This window comes from Thunnus albacares, chromosome 11 (assembly GCF_914725855.1).
Source record: "Thunnus albacares chromosome 11, fThuAlb1.1, whole genome shotgun sequence".
Classification (NCBI taxonomy): domain Eukaryota; kingdom Metazoa; phylum Chordata; class Actinopteri; order Scombriformes; family Scombridae; genus Thunnus; species Thunnus albacares.
Genome location: NC_058116.1, coordinates 25,646,741 through 25,666,515, shown reverse-complemented (window position 1 = coordinate 25,666,515; position 19,775 = coordinate 25,646,741). Strand labels below are relative to the sequence as shown.

General features: G+C 39.3%; 1 protein-coding gene and 1 non-coding gene across 3 annotated transcripts in view; both read right to left on the bottom strand.

Annotated features, from left to right (window-relative positions):
- Positions 1–7,331: 7,331 nt before the first annotated feature.
- On the bottom strand, positions 7,332–7,413 carry trnas-aga. The gene has a single exon. It is a non-coding gene; the product is annotated as a tRNA-Ser (tRNA).
- Positions 7,414–8,604: 1,191 nt separating this feature from the next.
- tmeff2a (transmembrane protein with EGF-like and two follistatin-like domains 2a) overlaps positions 8,605–19,775 on the bottom strand; it is a 122,962-nt gene continuing 111,791 nt past the window's right edge. The window contains exons 7-10 of one of the 2 annotated variants that reach the window (XM_044366626.1): positions 18,183–18,242; positions 17,745–17,871; positions 11,798–11,956; positions 8,605–9,418 (exon numbers count right to left, since the gene is read on the bottom strand). In XM_044366626.1, coding sequence (XP_044222561.1) covers positions 9,322–9,418; positions 11,798–11,956; positions 17,745–17,871; positions 18,183–18,242 — 443 coding nt within the window. In that variant the 3' untranslated portion in view covers positions 8,605–9,321. The remainder of the gene's footprint in view (positions 9,419–11,797; positions 11,957–17,744; positions 17,872–18,182; positions 18,243–19,775) is intronic. The other variant, XM_044366627.1, reaches the window with a different exon arrangement.

Below are 19,775 nucleotides of genomic sequence, written 5' to 3'. Positions count from 1 at the left end.
CAGATCAGCAAAAAAAAAACTTTGCTGCAAAACACTTAAAGGAACTTATCTTAAATATGAGTCTGCAATATGAGTCATGATACCTTCTTCCTTTAAACATGATAGTGAATGAAACAATAGTCAACATCATCAAAACCTCATGATAACTTAGAAACATGAACACACGTCTTGTCCTCACACGTCTTGTCCTGCACCTTCGCTTGTTGAACCAGCCTCCAAACAAACTTTCACCAGGGAAAAGTGCACCACTAACATCAGTTAGCTAGATAGCTAACCAGCATGTAAACATACCTGAAAATGTCACTTTGGACCTATTAGATGCTGGTTTGGTCATTGCTCTTCAAAATCCCTGTCTGTCCATGACTTGTAGCTACAGCAGTTTGTTTACGATGTCTCCAATGGGACATTAAATTTTGCAATTTATCAGCGGTTCATGTGTGTTGCACCGTGGGGGACGATCTGTACGGCTCACGGATCGACTACGTTCTGTTAAACCACTATAAAGTCTCATTATCTAACAAGAACACACGTCTCATCCTGCACCTTATCTTGTTGAATGAGCCACCAAATAAACACTCACCGGGGAAAAGTGCATCAGTTAACAGACTAGTTAGCTAATTAGCTGCTTAGGTGCAACACATTAAAAAACATGTAGACATACTTGAAAATGTGATTTTGGTCCCGTTAGATGCTGGTTTGGTCATTGCTCTTCAAAATCACTGTCTGTCCACGACTTCTAGAGCAGTTTGTTTACTTTGTCGCCGTTCATATGCCATAATACTGGCACTCTCGCAGCCTGCCACCTGCTGTCAATCAAACAAGCCTCTGTCAGCCAACTAAGCCAAAATGGAGCATTTCTGATATTTCCCCAAATACCTTTTTTTCCTTCACTTTAATAGTAGAACTACTACCAATATATTTATAAAACATATCAACATCATTTTTGATTGCAAAGATCTCAGTCAGACTTTTCTTTTGTTTTTGTCATTATTGGACATTCAACAGGTAAGAGGCAGGGGAAGAGAACATGCAACTAAGGTCCCCTGGCTGGAACTGAACCAGTGATGTGATGTGATGTGATGTGATGTTATGCCATTAAATCATTGTTAATATAAAATATTGATTAATTCAGCTTTAACATTCCTGGGATAAAATACAAAACTAAACAACATCTTTTAGAGTCATAAATTGCAAATGTTGCTTTTATATCACCACAGGATGCATGATGTAGCAAACAAGTGGGAAGCTGAGGCTGAGGATGATTAGATACATCAGACGCATGCTTCTAAACTAATTTGGATGAGGAGGGTGCAACATTTGCTGCTAGGTCCTTTTCCCAATGTTGATGATTTATCCAGAAAATATAATTTAAGGTGCACAGTGGCTTTGTCGTTTGAAACCACAAGAGAGTCTGATCTTCCTACTTACCTGCAGGTGGTATTTCATAATAATCATGCAACTGCTTCCTCATACTTTTCTTCAGTTTTGTTCATTCCTGGTTGTGTATATGCAAGAGACACAACAAACAGGTTCCATGATCAGTGTTTAAATTGGACCCCTAATGCTTGTGATTACCAACAGCCGTCCCACACAGGTGGTCATACCTATGATAGTACGATGGATGCTTGACAGTATTTGATTTGTATAAGCAGCTCAGACTAGATGTCTGGCTGCACAGTGGGAAGGACGGAAGCGATGGTACCCTTTTGTCGCTAAATCAAAGGCCCCCACAGAGGGGAAAATGGCATGCTGGGACCACAACAGATGGCGATGGATCTTTAAATGACCCTTTTTCACAGACCACTGTGTGTTAGACACACGCTCACTTAAAGGTGGCCTTGTACATTAATAGAGGGAGTGGTGTGTGTGTTTTCTGTGGTGTGCGATTTGATGCTATCAATCCCGAAGCTAATGGACCAATTTTTGAGGTGTAAAGCTCTACATGTGTACCTTCAGAATGTGAGGAAATGCCTGTTTATGTGTGAGTGTGCACTTGTTTGTTCCTCTGAGAGTATATGTTTTCATGTGTCCAACACCATCAATTTTCAAACCAATGGGCCAATTCTTGCCTGCCACAGGAGTTGAGGTGCAGTTTGTTGATTGTAAAATCAATGCGAGGGCTTGCCTGGACAGCAATTCAGGCTGATGGTTCCCAAAGTGTGGATTCTTGAAAGACAGTCACCTTCCTCCCTGCAAAAAGGTTTTGCTGTACTTTTATTAATCACCTGTACTTCTCTCCCCACCAGCGGTGATTTGCCAGGAGTGAGCTATAAAATAGAGGAAATTTTACTATTCAGTGGTATGTACATCATCTACATTTGAATGCCTTAGAAAACAAGCCTGCATGCTCAGACACGCTCTCTATAATGGTAAGGAGCTAGATGAGGAGTTATGTATTTCGTAGATAAGTGTCAGATTCCATTGCTGAGTACCTACCTGTTAGGTTCAGTAGGTGTTGTGTTGGGAATGTGCATATGGGGAATTATTTCTGTATGGATTGGTTGTTGTGTGTGGAAACTTGTGCCTATTTGGCCTTTAAGGTCTCAAGGCTGTCTGAGATTTCCCACAAGACTAATTAATGTATAGTCTGTGTGTGTGTGTGTGTGTGTGTGTGTGTGTGTGAGGACTAAATTATTATACAATCAAGATCAGACTTGTCGATACATACTGTATCTCTTATTTGAGGAGACATCCCCTCCTCTTCTCTGTTGTTAAGAGCACACTTTCTGTCATCTTTATGTCACTGAATCATTTAATTGAATCATGAAACAGGGTAAGCAAGCAGTAAAAATTCACAATGCATGTGGTCCCGTAAAAACACATTTCTGTGCTCTTTACCACCAAGGACCTCAGTTGCATAAAAAAGAACGTTATGCATAACTGATAAGAAAATAAAGGTACTGAAAAGTTTCTGAATGTCTCTTCAGTTTTCATTTGTCTGATTGGAGTCAAACTACAGATGTGAGGCCTGACAGGGAAGAGTGTAGAGTCGCTACCTCCTTTAGCTGTCTTTTTCCCCGCTATTTAACCAGATTTGAAAACATTCTCCACTCAGGACTTAATGAAATGTTAATGTAATGTTGTTTGTCAGGTTAAAAAGAAAGCAAAATATTCTTAGCATGTCATATTTGAAAGAAATATACTCTGCCATATTACCTTGATAAATACAACCTGGTTGATGTTTGGTGTTAGTGCAGGTGATTGTATCCTATTGGAAATAAAACCTATAAAACCAGGGTAAATGGTCAATTTGGCATTTCTATAGTGCTTTCCTTTCATGCTTTCCTCACACACACACCAGTGGTGGTGGAGAAGGTGCTGGCCTGCCCACTGGGAGCAACTTCGGACACTTTGACAGATGGACAGACGGAGCCAGAGATTGAACCACTGACATAAACCCAACATAAACCTCCCTTTTCACAGTAGACTTATTTGACTTGTCAAAGCAGGAAAAGCACAGGTGGAATTAATCACATTAACGATGGCTGCATTGCATTCACTAAGCTTTAGCTCCAGGGTTCTGGTGCCGCGCATGCTCACTCACTGACATTGCTTACTGTAATAATTATTGTAATGTTAGTATTGAAACCTGTGATTTTCCTGCTTTGAAAGGTCAGAATGTTTGCTGTGAAAAGGGTCTTGAGTTAGATTCCTACTCTGTTCTTTTCATACCACTCTTCAAAAAAAAAAAAAAAAAAAAATCCATGAAATCTCACACTCACAAAGAACAGATGATAAATGAAAATGGAATTTCCTTTAAATAATGTCATTAAATTTTTGAGCTTGGGAGTTTATTCATCCTCTCCACACCTTAAACAGATAATGTTACTAAGAAACACCTTCATAAAAGAGAAAATAATAAGTAATATATTACACTTTATTTGCTGCTTTCTTACAGATTGGATTTTATTTCATTATTATTATTATTTTTCACACAGAAGTCACAATACTGTTTCCTTCTCATTATGAATGAAAATAATTTAAATGAACAGTGAAAGTAAAAGTATTTGCTCTTATATTAACAGATGTGAGATTGAGATCTGAGAGACTTGAGACAGCATGGACACATTAAAATGGCCACACTGTACCGTCCGCAGTTGACAGTTTCATATGGAAACATAACCTTGAAAGATTAACATTAAGTAGCATCCATAGAATAACACTGGTAAAGTACGTATCCACCTCTTGCAAGCTGTTACTGGTTTGAGCTCAGTCAACCTACACTTTGCTCTGTTTAAACATGATCATGCAAATCCAAGTAATAGCAGTGAATGGTAGAGTACACCCTCAGCAGACATAACAAATGACACCACATGTTGTCTGCATGTGACTTCTGTCATTCCTGTAAACAAGGTGAGATTTCCTTTTTTTTCTGGTAGATAACAGCCTAGTTGACAATATATGATGTAGTCTAGTTTTAGTAGCTTACCGGAGTATGTTACTACATATTGTAAAAGAAACTGTGGATGAGTGGGTAAAACGTTTCTGAAGTGAAAGCTCAATCCACTGTGGGGTGATCTTGTTGTCCATTAATGATGGCATCCACCACATTCCTTAACCTCAGATGAAAGCAGATACTCAGACATTCACAGAAATTTCCTTCCTGCTCCTCCCTGGCCTTGGGCCCACTGGATCTGAGCCGAAACCAGCAGGAGAGGACAGGAAACTGACAGGATTACAGTGACTGGGTCTGCTGGGTACTATGAAGGCACACAGATGTATACAAACAGGGGTGTGCCCAGGGGTTGAAGTACAGGGGATTTTGACTTTTTGTTTTTTTAATTTGGAGGAGGGATAGGGGACACTAGACATTCTCCTTTTGGGAGTTTAATGTAAATCTGTCCTCCCTCTTCCTAATCGGTTAAGAGAGGTCAAGTACAAGGCTGCCGCCCCGGGTAAGAGGAGGAAAAAAAGAGGTGCCCTCAGGGTGTAAACTTCAGATTCATCACATTGCATAAAGAAGTGTGGATTACTGTTAGCATGAATGCATAATTGTCTCAATTTTCAGTGATAAACTTGGCAAGGTTGAGCTGACTTTGTTAAATGTTTGAGGTTAATAAAACACATGGGATCTGTGCTTCAGACAAAGAAACATACATACCTGTACTGTATCCTACCAGTCCATTAAAAACCAGACTGGGAAAATCTTTGAGTCTGCCAGAGTGACCCGGGGGTGAACCAGAATCCAATTCCACCTGAGAACTTCATGCATGTGAACTATGAAACTAATTAGTATAGTCTTGTCTCTCATACTAATAATGAGACTTTGATGTTTTTCAAAAGCACTTTCATATTGCGTGCATCAACTCAATCTGTGAATGAGTGGCTCTGAGGTGGTGTTAATAGTGAGTACCAAGCTACTGAAAAGAATGTAGTGTTTTTATGGTAAAAAAAGTAAAAATAGCAATAACACAAGTTAAAGGCCTGTATTTGAAATGTTATATAGTCTCAGTAAAAGTGCAGAACTATCATCAACACAATGTATTTAAGTTTCAAAAGTAAACATGCAAAGGTCCTTTTCATATTTTTATAATTTTATACCCTTTCATATACTATTTCATACAATTATTATTGATTCATTGACATGTAAGAGACATTGTAATGGTTTAGGAGCCAATTATAACTTCTTTATATAATGATATACTGAACTACAGAGAGTAAATACTTCTTTGTTACTTTCCACCTCTGTACCCTGAGGCCATTTGCCATTGGACTCACTTTTAAATGCTGAATTTTAAATGCTGGATTTTGGAGAAAGTATTGGTTTTATAATGTTAATTTAGTTTATTTGTTGTTATATTCATGAAATAATCTATCCCAGTGTTCTGTCCACTGTAACAAACACAGTGGTGGAAAACTTATTCAGAAAAAAGTAGCAATACAACAATGTAAAAATACTCAAACATAAAAGTTCCACTTTCAAAATCTTAGTAAAAGTAAAAGTATTTTGCTGCCAAGCAGAACAACAGTAAAATGTAGTTAAAGTATCAAATGTAAAGCTGTCAGTGTAATATTATTATGTACTATTAGGTTATTATTAGTGATGTATTACTGTGTAAGCAGCATTTTAATAGCAGGTAGTTTACTGTTTACAAGGGCTACTTTATAAACGGTTGGGTGGTTTAATGCATAACAAAGCATCATAATCTATAAAATGATAACATTTTGTTGTATATGTAAAATCTTCAAAGTAAATTCTAACTATAGCTGGTAAATAAATGTATATTGTTGAGTGAACTATAATAAAGTAAAGAAAAAATTGAAGAAAAATTGAACTCATTCCTGTACTTGTACTCAATATAAGCACAAACTACAGGCTACAGCACTTAGTTAAATTCCACCAATGAATAAACAGGAACCACCCTGTTTATACTACAGGATTTCTAGCTGATTGAGTCACCTTTGAGCTTGTGCAGTACACACATAACACACCTCCACCAGAAAATCACCATTAACACACAAGGACATGACACTGACAGTTACGCCTTTGGATGTGAAAGAGCAATCTGTAAATGGGAGAAATAACATTATTTGTTTAAAGTCTCCTCTAGTGTATTTTTGGCATTTTAAAGATATTTCATATTTTTCTGAGTCATTTCCTGACAATGTTGATCACTGTTCACCAAATATTTTTTGATAAACAACTTAATTGTGCGCCCAAAGTTCAGAAACAGAAACTGTTGCTAAAACGGAATAATGACGTGCTGCAGTCTTACCTCATCCTCAAAAAATCCCTGGGTTTATGTGAGCGTCACACAGGCTGCTGATACAGTATCAGGCGCCTGTGTTTCAAACTGAATACTTATTGCAGACGTGCTGCAATAACAGATAAATGCTTAAATATGCTTAATATAAATAATTTAAATGAAACACTCTCCAACCAAAACCGACACAGAAAATAACATTTAATATGGTTAAAGCAGGAAAGCCAGTAAATCAGTCTGAGGAGGAAAATTTACGGACATTTACTACAAAATAAATAAATCATCAATAAAGAAGCCACTCTGTCTTACTAACATGTAATCTATACTACTAATGCTGTAGTAAGTGGTCAGGTTAGGCTATAATATCACTACCATTACGACACACCACCAGTGTGCTAGAGTGGCACTCTGGTTGCCATGGTAACGGATTACATCCGACTATTACACAGAACCCTGAACGTTAACTGTGAAACAGGAAATAACGCTGGTCTGGCTGGAGAGGGGCTTTGTAACTGTTGGATGATTGCGTCTCATGTTGCGTATTTAACATTCATCCTGTTGTCTGTTCATGAATGGCTGCTACAGACTCATTGAATCCAGTGTCAAGTAGTTGTGAAAACGAAACCTCGTTGTCGGCAGGATTCGAACCTGCGCGGGGAGACCCCAATGGATTTCTAGTCCATCGCCTTAACCACTCGGCCACGACAACTGCTGCTTTCTGTTTTATGGACGAATTTGTGTCAAAGTAATTAATCGTAGTTGCACGGTGGCTGACTGTTGTTAAACGTGGTACATTCATGGCAAACCTATTGCTCTCATTAAGCCGGTAGTGTGCAGGTTTGAGGTTGATCCAGGTTTATGGTGAGCACAGCACCATCTTGTGGCGGTGGACACCTGTAGCTGGGACTGACGTTAAGATTTGTTGGATATTACTTGGAGGGCGTAATTACTGCATTTCACAGTCAAAGTATAGTGAACAATAAATAAAAATATGTCGAGGGAAATAATAATAAAACCATATATGTATAGGCCTACTAGAATGTATGTGGATTTAAACCAGACTCTCTGTAGGTGCTACAAAGTGTGATAGTGATATATAAGTGCTATGTTTGGTCATATTGGTCGTATGTATGACCAGGAACATAGAGAACTGCAAGGCCTGTATGTGTGGATTTGGAAACTGTGTTTAAATAAATGCATACAAAGATTAAATAACCAACAAAATCTAGTTCTAGGAGCCCAAAATGAGTTTTCCATCTATATACAGTATACTGTGCAAACTTTTGAGGCTTTTTAGAAGTGTAGATTCTTATTCATAATGCAATGCCATCAGGGAGGCGTCTGATTGGTCCCAAATTTATTCTGCAGCATGATAACGACCCCAAACGTACAGCCAATCCTGCAAGAGATGGTTTGGCCCCAGCAGAGCCCTGATATCAACATCATGGAGTCAGTCTGGGATTACATGAAGACACAGAAGCAGCTGAGACGCCTAAATCCACAGAAGAATTTCTCCAAGATGCAGGAACAACCAACCCGTACCTTGAAAAACTGGGTGCAGGTGTACTGAAGAGAACTGCTACTGTTTTGAAGGCTAAAGGTCTCACACCAAATACCTATTTTGATTTAGTTTTTTTCTATTTATTGGGCTTTGTATGAAGTTAATCGATAAATAAAAAACTATTCATTGCATTATTTTTTAAAGCAGCCTCGCTTTATTTTGAGTTCCTTGAGGTTTTGCACAGCACTCTGTATTGGAAATATGAAACCCTAACGGAGGTGTCATTTGAGGAGTGACAACTACTATATATCAGTCATATACAGTAGATGTACAATAGATGTACACGTATGTGACAGTAATGAATATCAACACAACCAAAACAGAGACAGACACAGCGTGTTACATTTCGTGATATAAATTATTTATTTACATTTACAGAAAAATGACCCCATCAAGACAACGTAGTAATAACTATTGGAAATAGAACCCAAGATACAGTAGCTGACGTCATCGTCACAACCGAACAGAGAGCTCTATAATAACATTGTGCCCTCTGTCAAAGGTCTCCTATAACACAAGGTGCAAGGCATCACGTGTAGCCCCAAAACCCCCCCCACCCCCTTCCCAGATCGAACAAACCACACCTCATTTTAAAGCCCGTTACCCTGCTTTGCACTACCCCGGTTTGCTTTTACCCCTCAACTACAAATGACAGACACTGGCTAGCCCGCCTCTACCAAAGCTCACACGTCTAATACACACTCACACACACACATACTCACATTCAATATCCTCAGCCCCCCCACCCCCTCATGGTTCAGTTTCTCAGAAAAACCCTGGGCGTAAGTTACAAGGTTCAAAAGTGACATATCGGCAACTGGAGACGTTGATGACGACATTATCCACGTGTGAGTCTCACCACTGACTGGTGTGCCAGCTCTGTCTTTGCTTTGCCACCATCCTCCCTGGGCATCCTTAAAGTTCATACTGGGAGAGAGGGCGAGGAGTGAGGGGAAGCAGATCCTAATTTTTCGGGGGTTGGCCTACAAGGGGAGAACATTTAACGCCACAGCGCTCCATAAAGTGGAGAGGGGATTCTGTCCGATGTGTCTGGGCTCAGATAAGTCGAGTGGAGGCGCGCATGGTGTTCTCTGAACTGAAGTGGACATTGTTCTGCTTCTGCCGGTTGATCCTGTTGGTCCGTGGACACTTCCTGTATGGAGAGGAAGGAGAAAGAGGGTTATAAGAAGACACATGTAAGGTACGGCAGCTGTGAAAGCTCTTTGTGATGCAGTTCTGACGTTTTTATAGGCTCCAATAATTTCACTCCAAAGTTTATCTGAAGTTAATATGAGGCTTTAGCAGCCTGAATTAGACTAATCAAGTGAGTATTTTCCAAAGTTTCCAAAGTCTTTATAGCGCAAAATTCCCTCTTTTGTTACTATCCCTCCACAGCAGCTCAGCATAGAAACACTGTCTGGAGAACACAAAGAGGGATTTTCATACTAAAAAGACTTTGGAAAACTTTGGAATCTATTTTTGTCTCCCATCACTTCCACTGGAAGCATGTTAAGAAGGGATCTTCTAATAGCCGGTATGAACAGGAGGATTGATTACAACGAGCAAAAACTGTTTCAATGTTCATTTGGGCTCCTGACTGTTGTTTTAAAACAGACTTAAAAAATTGTGATGAGCCACACATGTGATATGTTCCTTTAAATTACTACAAACATAGGCACTGTCTTTTATTTTGAATCAATCCTCTCACATCAATCAATCATGGTTGTACTGATGTAAATACCTACTAGCGCACCAAATGTGTATCCGCAGGTGAAAATAGTCCCTCACATTGATTGAAATGTACTTGTTTGAGAAAGGGAACAGATGTAAATGCTATTTTCTGCATTTATGTACATTTCTATTAATCTAGCAAATATCACATTATGATGAAATTGGTTATTGTGCTTCCATAATTCATGGTAGTCTATGAAAAATAGAAATAAAAAAAAAAATCATGTTAGTTTCATTGATAGAGACCTCATAGATGATGTTGTATTTGCATCATCTTTACTGCCTTGTCTTTGATTGGTGTTCAGTTTGTGAATGTAAATTAAATAAATATAAATTAAATAAATATACAGGTTAGAGAAGGTTAATGTACTTATTCAGCCCTGAGAAAGCGTCTGCGGTCTTCCTCTTATACTATAGGTCAATCTGTATAAAGCCTGAGAGGTAAAACCCGTTGCTGTAGCACTCACTGCTGCTCATAAAGCTAACAAAGTATTAACTGAAGGTGATTCAGATGACCTTTTCAACATTTTTATAAACTCCTCTCTTCTCTCATGTGGATTTTTGCAGCTGGACAGTAAGATGACATCATCCAGACAGACTGAAGAAAAGTACACCCTTATGTTTGCATAGTTGCTAAAAACTACAATATATTTGTGATAGTTTTTTTTTAAAGGATTTATGCCTTCAGTATGAACCGATGGGATCTGAAAGTTTTGAGAGACAAACTAACACATTGTTGGTTTTGTTCTTTTTTTTATAGGATAACATTTGGTGACAGTAGGAGAAATATAGAATAATGTGGCAATAACACGGTATCTTGCAGTGACCTTGAGCAGACCTTTTTCCAAGATGTGACAGAATGCTACAGATGTGAGGGAAAACATAGAGATGACCTTTTAAACTCCCACCTGTTTGTCCTTTTGATGAATGGAAAAGGTTTATGATAAGTTGACATCGCATGAAACACATAAAAACACAATCACATAAAACGTAATACATGAATTATAGCTCACTCTGGCCAACACAGATATGTGGGTGAGTCACCGGTCGCTGTGTAGATTAATTCTCTCAGGTTATACATTTCTTCATTCTCTAGACTCCACTCAAACAGGTGAAAAGACTTTTACAAGGATGAGTTTTCTATATATTTTTTTGCTTATAAGTATAAGGATATCGCTGAGCAGCAGGACACATCAATGGCGCCGTGGCTTTATTCAGTGTTATAATTCTCTCTTTTCTTCTTTATCTTCTCTCCTTACCCTCTCACCTTGCCTCTTTACAACTACTCACTCTCTCATTTTGTCCCTCCCGCTCGCATTCTTTGCTCAGAGGAGCAGTTTTGTCTTGGCCCAAAAATCTTTTATTAAATGTCATAAATTGCTTAGGTCAGCTGGAGGCAGATAAGCTGCAGGCTATATATGTGTGTGGGTGGGTTTCTACTGTGAATACAAATCGCCTTCTCAAAAACGAGTATGTATGCCTTGCCTACACAGATATTGCTGTGTACCTGTGCTTGTACACACATGCTGTCTTGTTATTGTAGATGTGTGTGAGTGTGTGTGTGTCTGTGCCTACAGGGAAAGTGACAATACTTTCTCTCTGCGGTGCAAGCAAGGTGACCTTTCAGCTGCTTCCTCCAGGCTCAGGAGCTCCAAAGCCACCCTTGTGACTCCCAAATACACACAACATGGAAAATATTGCTCCCGGGCTCATTAGTAAGCTGTGTCTGTACATGTGTACGTGTGTGTGTGTGTGTGTGTGTGTGTGTGTGTGTGTGTCAGTCTGTTAGGGCATGACTCACCTGGTAATGCAGAGCACCACCACACAGATGATGACCACCTGGAGTGCCCCGATGATAGAGGCGATGAGGACGTAGTGCAGTTTGCCAGAGCCTGGCACCACATAGAGCACATTGTACTCTTTGGTGTCACACTGGGGGCCGCTGAAACCCGAGTGACAGCTGGGATCACGCACACACACACACACACACACACACACATGAGCGAAAAGAAAGAGAGAGAAAGAGGCAGGTTAATTTTTATGTCTCTAACTGAACGGTGCACCTGTTTGATGAAGACGCTGTGCTGGAACAATGCATTTGTGTGACAGTGTAGCAGCTGCTTTTTCTTTTCTGCGACTGTTTAGATGAACATGACTGATGGGGGCTGGCAGTGAACAAGGGAAGGAGAGAGAGAGTGAGAGAGAGACAGTGCGGTTGTGTTCATACTGAGCAACTACTTTGAAAACACATAATTTTCTCTTTGTTTTGGCCCTCCGTCCACACTAAAGCTGCATTAATATGCTAAGGGCACACGCTCAGTAGCTGCTGAAGCTACACTCTACTTGTGTGTTTCTCCTATAAGTTTCTAATGTCGCTGGAGATTCTCGATAATGAGGACAACATTAAGGAAGCTGAAGAAAGGCTCAGTAGTCTTTTTCTTTTTTGGTACCACCATTTTTTAGCAAAGCCATTTCCACTGCGACTGCTCTTTATCACAGTGATTGCATGGCAGTAATCACATACTCAGTAGACGAGGTGAAATATGATTTACTTCAATGTAACAATTATGTGGCCAATAAGTATGTCACTCTATATCATAAAGTGAATTAAACAATGTAAACATAATACTGTGGGGCATATAATTAAAGTAGGACACGGTCTAATCATGTGCAATCCATCTGCCGATTTTTGCGGCGGTGCTGTGAAATCCACCACTGTGCTATATATCAAAACTGAGGGGTTCATGCATCTGGACTGTGGCTCTGGTATTTCTTGATTTCGGATTGGAAGCAAACTTTGTGGTATCGACCACTCCTGGTGGATATATCTGAAAATGCAAGCCTCACGTTTTAAACAGGAGCAACTGAGCTTTTGGAAAATCATGACGTAAGCCTAACCAGACAGGAAGCAGTAAAAGTGACTTCAAAATACCTTTGTGATCACTCATTTTAAATAGGTCACCAATTGCACAACATAGGTGTTGTCATGATGCTGTACTGATTTTGTTAGATGACTTTGCAATGATAAAATAGTGATTTAATTGTCATCTAAGCTCAGCAGCACAGATGTTTACTGATTGCCTGATTATCTGGTAGCATACAACATCACTATTGTATGCTTGTTCCGTTGTCTGTCAACAGAAACAGGAAAATATGTAAATGTGATGGTTTTTGTCTCACTCACTTCTTACCAGATGTTGGCTGTGATCAACAATTTTGTTGTTTGCTGACCAAAAGAGGATGAAGAAGAAGAGACTTTTTTTCTTATTGTTCAGGCAAGATCTTAATAAAGACGTGCAGTATCTTCACATGTAAATGGTGTTTTCAGATTTAGCCTGCTTAGGGCAGATATAGTATGAGAAAGCCAGACAGATGCAGGCAGAGAGAGAGAGAGAGAGACTAATGGAGATGATCTTTGTCCTTAGAGACGAGCTAAAATGGTCCCCCTTTTAATCTCTCTCTCTCTCTCTCTCCTTCTCCTCTTCTATACCTGCTTTTACTTTCTCTGGGGAGGTTGTTACCCACCGACACCTGCATATCCTTGTTTGGCACACACACACAGACACACACACACACACACACACAGAGTCTCCTTCATATTCTCTATCCCATATTTGTGAGATGAACGTTGCAACCTTGTTCTGGTTGGGGTTTGTACTCTGTTTCCACACACTTGCACACAGTCACACACCACTCATGTAGAGACCGCTGTGTCTTCCCTTTTGATTAGGATACAATCTCTTATTCCTGCAACCAGTAGGGGGCAGCAGAGACCTTTCACACTTCCTCTCTGCTAAACACTGTTCTGTATGCAAGAACAATGTCTGGCTAGGCGAGCTGAGAAGAGCAAGGAGGTTAGAGTGAAAGGAGAGAGATAGGAGAGGGTGGTGGTGGTGGTGGTGGTGGTGGGGGGGGGGCAGAGATACCAAGACCCCCTGGCTGCTACACTATCAGTCTGTAAAAGATGGCAGCGGCACACATGTACATTCACTATGAGTGTGTGTGCGCGTGTGTGTGTGTGGTTTAATGCCATTTCTCATTGTGTCTTTATGTAAACGCCTGTCTCTGTTGCCTGCGTTCAAGTGTATTTTATGTGAATAGCGCTTATGTGAATAATGTATGTGCACCGCTTGTGTACTGTCATTTGCACCTGTGTGACTGCTGTTCTGTGAGTGTGGTTCTGCAAATGTGTGTGTGTGTGTGTGTGTGTGTGTGTGTGTGAATTGTGTCTGCATGTGCTGGTGTGTTGTATTTCTATATTTATGAGGCCCAGATATGACAAAATGCTTCAAAAAGGAGCATTTTGGAATTTAGATAGGTTGTTTGATGCGAGATGGAAGAGGATACAAAAAACAAATATTATACAATAATAAAAAATGTATACCTTTCCCTGAGCCAAATCTACCTTTTATTGTTTAATTACTTATTATACTGTTTCTTAATCAAATGTATAATATTGCCGTTGTTATTTCTGTTTTTTTTCTTTCTTTTTTTCCTTTTTATTGTAAGGGACTAACAAATAAAGAGTATATTAAAAAAAAGCTCCTAAAGGATCATTATTTTCATAGCTTTGGACATCTTTTCTTTCGATTTGGATAATATTTTATCCACCAAAGTAATAGCTGGATCTAGGAATGCAGGGACATCATTTAAAACATGTTGGATTGGGCAAAAACAGAGCCAAAGGTTAGCCAGACTTATTTGAAAGAGAAAACAAAGGTGAACAGTAAAATAATTGCCCAAGCTGTCTGTAAACATCCCCCACAGTTTACAGACCAACTTTCAGGTTCAACACTGTGTTCAAGAGCACACAGTGTTCCAGTGCAGTGAGGGATTATTATGAACATTTCAGTTTTGCTCATTTTTTGAAGATTTTACCTCCAATAAGGTGGTTTGGATAGCCTTTGCTTGTTTACAACCTGTCAAACCTGTCAAACAATGAAGTCTCCTGCTTTGTTGAACTACATTGCAGCTATGTCACAGTGTTCCCAGATCTCAGCACTTAGTTTGGTGAGAACATAGTGATCCTAACTGGAAAGATGGTGAAAACCTAGAAAATGAGATCCAAGTTGTAATAAATGAAAAAAAAAGCAAGAAGTTTAAGTCAAAGTTTTGGGTAATGTTTTTGGCCACTTGGGGCAGCGCGACATGGACATAAAATTTCTTTATAAAGTTGATATGGCTAATATCTTAGTAGTTGTCTATTTATACATTCAACAGACACAGAGACATCTTAGCTTTCATTCTGAGTCGTGTTTCTGGCCACTTGAGGACTGTAAGTCTAGTATTCGCTCTCCCTTTAGCTCTGTTTTGGTCTCCACCAACTCTTTAGCTCCTAAATTCTCCACTATGTTCAGCCAGTGTTCAGTTAGTCACTAACTTTGTCTGCAGTTTGGTGCTGGGCAGGTAGTGTACAGTGAGCTTATCAGAGCTTTTTGTTGCTGAAAACAGCTGCCTTCTGCGGCTGTAAATGATGCTGGTGAGAGCCGTGAGAGTTAGCCAGAACAGTAAATTTGCTGTCTGTGAAAACCAAAACAGAAGATAATAAGGGAGTTGAGGGACCTGCAGAGTATACTGGGGAATATTTCTGTGTGGGTTTGTCAGTACTAGCGATCCATTTCACATTGAATTGTACACAGTCATTTCATCCATGTAAAAAATATCCTTTGCAGCAGCTTTAAGGTTAGTGTTAAGGGACTGGGTATTCTTGTAGACAGTGAGAATCCTCACTGGGGACGTGTACATGCTTGTTAGCTTGCAAATTATACTGTTTTTGGAGTTACATGCGCTCATTTGGCTGCTGAACTACCATAGCTCCTGGGAAGCCACTGATGACACACGCAAGGTATCAGTCATCAATGACGTTCACAACAGCTCATTTGAGTGTTTACAGCCAAGCACTGTAACTGGCAGACACATCAGAGAGCTACAAAGTGTGGGTTTTTAAGATGCGATCACCACCAAATCAAATTGTATTTTGTGAAACACGATCATAACGGGCGGGGAAGGAAAAACCAACATCCTCATTAAGAAGTGATAAATCCAACATGGGATTAATTTGAAGCAGTGCAGCATATTTGACTGGTCAATAGCAGCAGCAGGGATCTCAAACACTTCCCCCCTCTCAGCACAAGATTACACAAGATAAACAAGCCTGATTACAAAATAAATGGGCTCCAGCACTTGCCTAGCAATTGCTAAATTTTACAACTGATTAGCCATCTTACATTACACCGCTTTCTTTTGGTGTCCGCAGATTAGGGAGGGAGAGGGTGGGAGGGCATCATTAAAATTTGTGATGAAAAGACAGAAGTAGCCTGACTCGTCTTGCTTTAGACAGGCTGTGTTTATACCTGTACTACAGCCAGAGTTACTAAAAACACTGCAGCCAATAATAGCTCAGATAAATATATTTGAATTGATTGGTAGATATGAATCAATGCACTGTAACCCATAAATAGCTAATGTAAAAATACTTTTATTGATTGCTGCCTATTTAAAATCCATTCAACTCATTATGAATTAATTATCAATAATCCAAGTCATGGTATAGTTATATATTATGCAAATATTACATAGTTAGAAACAGTTTTTGGTTATCTAACTTTAAGGTGGAATTTAATTCGTTCCATTAAATATTCGAGCATATAAACTGGTTTTTACTTTTTAAGCATTTTGACATTACTGAAATTAACCGTACAAATGAATCTATTTTGTATTCTCTTTCCTAATGGGCGCCATCCTAGCCATGAAATACACAATTCAACACTAGTTCCTCCTGATCCTACCTCCATCTAAGACAATTAAATAGATGTGAAAAGAGCACAGAAGACTGCACCCAAAAACCAATGAAACAATGGGATTCAAGAGTAATTGGTGCTATCAATAACTGCTGACCATTGTTAGAGAAGAACAGACTTTTAGCCACTTAGCCACTTTATTCCACTAGGTGGATGAAAAACTGTATTACATTCTGTCTAATATTTGTGTTACCAAATGAGGGGGACACATTGTGGTAGTTTGAGGTTTGACTTTACTCAGCTTTTTCCTGTTTATGTCTATCTGTAGTGCAGCAGCCTCGTAGGACAAATATAGTAGCCAACCAGTCAAAAGTTTGGACACACCTTTGAATTCTATTGAATGAGAAACTGTGTCCAAATGTTACTGTACCTACATGTAGCCATTTGCACAATATTAGCCACTGCTAGCTTCACTGTGCTAGTCCAGCAAATGCTGACAACGTGACAAAAAAGGAGCTGTCAATAGCAAGATGACATGATGAGCTGTTGGAACTTTTTTTATAATGCACTGTTGCATATTTGCATTGCTGTAACTATCACAGAAGCCGTAGACCTTTAAGCATTAAGCAGAATATGATGAACCAAGTCAAGACAGTATTTGTATTATCATTATGAAAAACAGAAAATGAATGTACATTCAGCATTAATGTTGAATTTTCAATGTTTAAATTTAAATTAACTTTTTTTGCAAGTGTTTTCTAGAGGATCCTTCTGATTGGTGAGAAAAGAGACAGTTAAGTAGCCGAGCTGAGCTGTTGGATGGAGCGTGTCTGCTTTTTTTGAAATTATTGAGTAAATGTCAAACCTTAGTGCACCAAGCAAGACAACGATGCCAGTTCGAAAGCAGAAGCCCTCAGTGCCTGTAGCCCCACCCGGGTAAATAATCACCAGTCGCCACAAGTTCTCACAAATGTAGTAATACTGGAATGTGTGTGTGTGTGTGTATACCTGCAGGATGGCTGTGCCAGGATACTGGGGTACTGACACTCTCCATGGACGCAGTAGTTTTTGTAGTGATCTGGACAGGGGATGTACAGGCCGCGAGCCAGCCCATTCCTCGGGTCATCTGTGTCCTCTACAATGTAAACACACACAGATACACAAAACCCATAAATACGCATGAATGCACACATGCTCTCGGTCGCCTGTGCATATACGGTACCATTCAATAAAGACACAGACTGAATAACAGAGGGCACAATGGATACTAAAAGGTAAAAAAAAAAAAAAAAATGCAAGATGGAAATGGATTTAGAGATAGAGGAAAGGTCTGAGAGCGACAGACAGAAAGAACTGAAGGGAATTGAGTCACGGCTGAAGACTGATTCAGATTTGAGTGGCAGCACATGTTATTTGTCAATCCGCCACCATCACACAAGCAGTCACCTGTGATGTCGGTCCGTGCAAAGTGTCCATCTCCTCCTTTGTTCCCGGATATGATGTCACCTGGAAAGGCCACATAGACACAGTAACACTGATGTCAGGTCAGTAAAGCCTCTCCTAAAGCTCTAACCCTCTCCATTAGGACTTACACAGTCAAGCTGATGCCGGCACGGGTATGAATTATCGTTTCAGCAAAGGGTTGTGTGCACCTGTCTAGCTAACACGTTGAAATGTGAACAATTCTCTTCAAGAAGTCACAAACCATCTCCCCTAATGTATTATACTGAACATAGGGTAGAAAGGAGGAGAGTCAAGTAGAAAAGATCAGAGGGAATAATACATTTTTTGCTCACCTTACTGGCGTTGCATTGAATTCCTATTTTCACAATGTCTAGACAAAATGTCTTTACAGTCATTATCATTGTACTGCAATTTTTTTTTTCATTTTTTCATCGGTCAGTAGATTTTATACCCTCAAATGGAGTCTGTGGAAGTATTTCTCAGGTTATGATACAAGAACCGTGGCAGGAAATGTGCTGGGATCTGGGATTTTCATATTTGTTTATTTATCTATTTAATTTGTTTATTTACTCTAAGAATACCAGAGGCACAATGAAAGAAGAAAAACAAAGCAGCGTTTCGGGTGAGGTCAGAAGCTTAGAGTCTTGTGTGTTTGGCATCCACTTAAGAGAAATCAAATAAAATACTAAATGAATTTTAAGACTGCTTAGAGGGAAAACACCACAAAAAACTAAACAGATTACCGCTACAAAAATGTTTCCTTTTTCTTTCTTTGTCCTTTAATGTTTTCTAGTTCCACACATGGATGACAACTTGAAGTTTCAATTATGCAACATTGATTTATATAATATATATATATGGTTAAGTGTAGGTGCTAGTGAATAAATGAAAAACCCTCAAAATATGAAGGTTATCTGTAATTTTTGTTGTTCAAGATTGGTATGAGGTAGACCTGTTTCCTAATAATATGACAAGTGACACACAGAAATATGATAAACCAGCAATCTAGATGTCAAGGTATCACTTTGAATCCTTGCTAATGTGAGGTTTACTTTTTCAGAGGTGTAAATCCCTCAGTTTCATGACAGAATTTCATGACATTTGTTTCTCTCACCACTTTCCCTGATTGAAATGGAAGCTCGATCAGATCAATCAGGGTATTCTGACCCAAAGGGCTGTAACATGGTGGGTGGGGGGGGGATACAGATTTCTATTTGTGCTGCAGAGGTGGTTAGCCCCCCTGATTGCTTTACTCCCCATCACTTCTCAAAACCTTCAGCTTGGTTCTCACATCTCAATCAATTGTCCCCAAATGTCCTGAGAGGATACAGAACCAATCGAAATGCTTGCAAATGTACTCACACACAATAAAACCTGCTAACAATTGAGATTTGAGCTCCTGCCTGAATTGTGAATGTGGATAAGTTTCTGCCTTTCTTTCCACCTGATGGCAGTTTCAGCCAGATTTAGCAGTTGCGTAATGCTAAAGCTAAAGTGAGGAGAAATTAAGATGTTGGTAGATCACACTGTAAACAAAATAAAATAGAAAAACATTCAAAAGAAGAATTGTTAAGT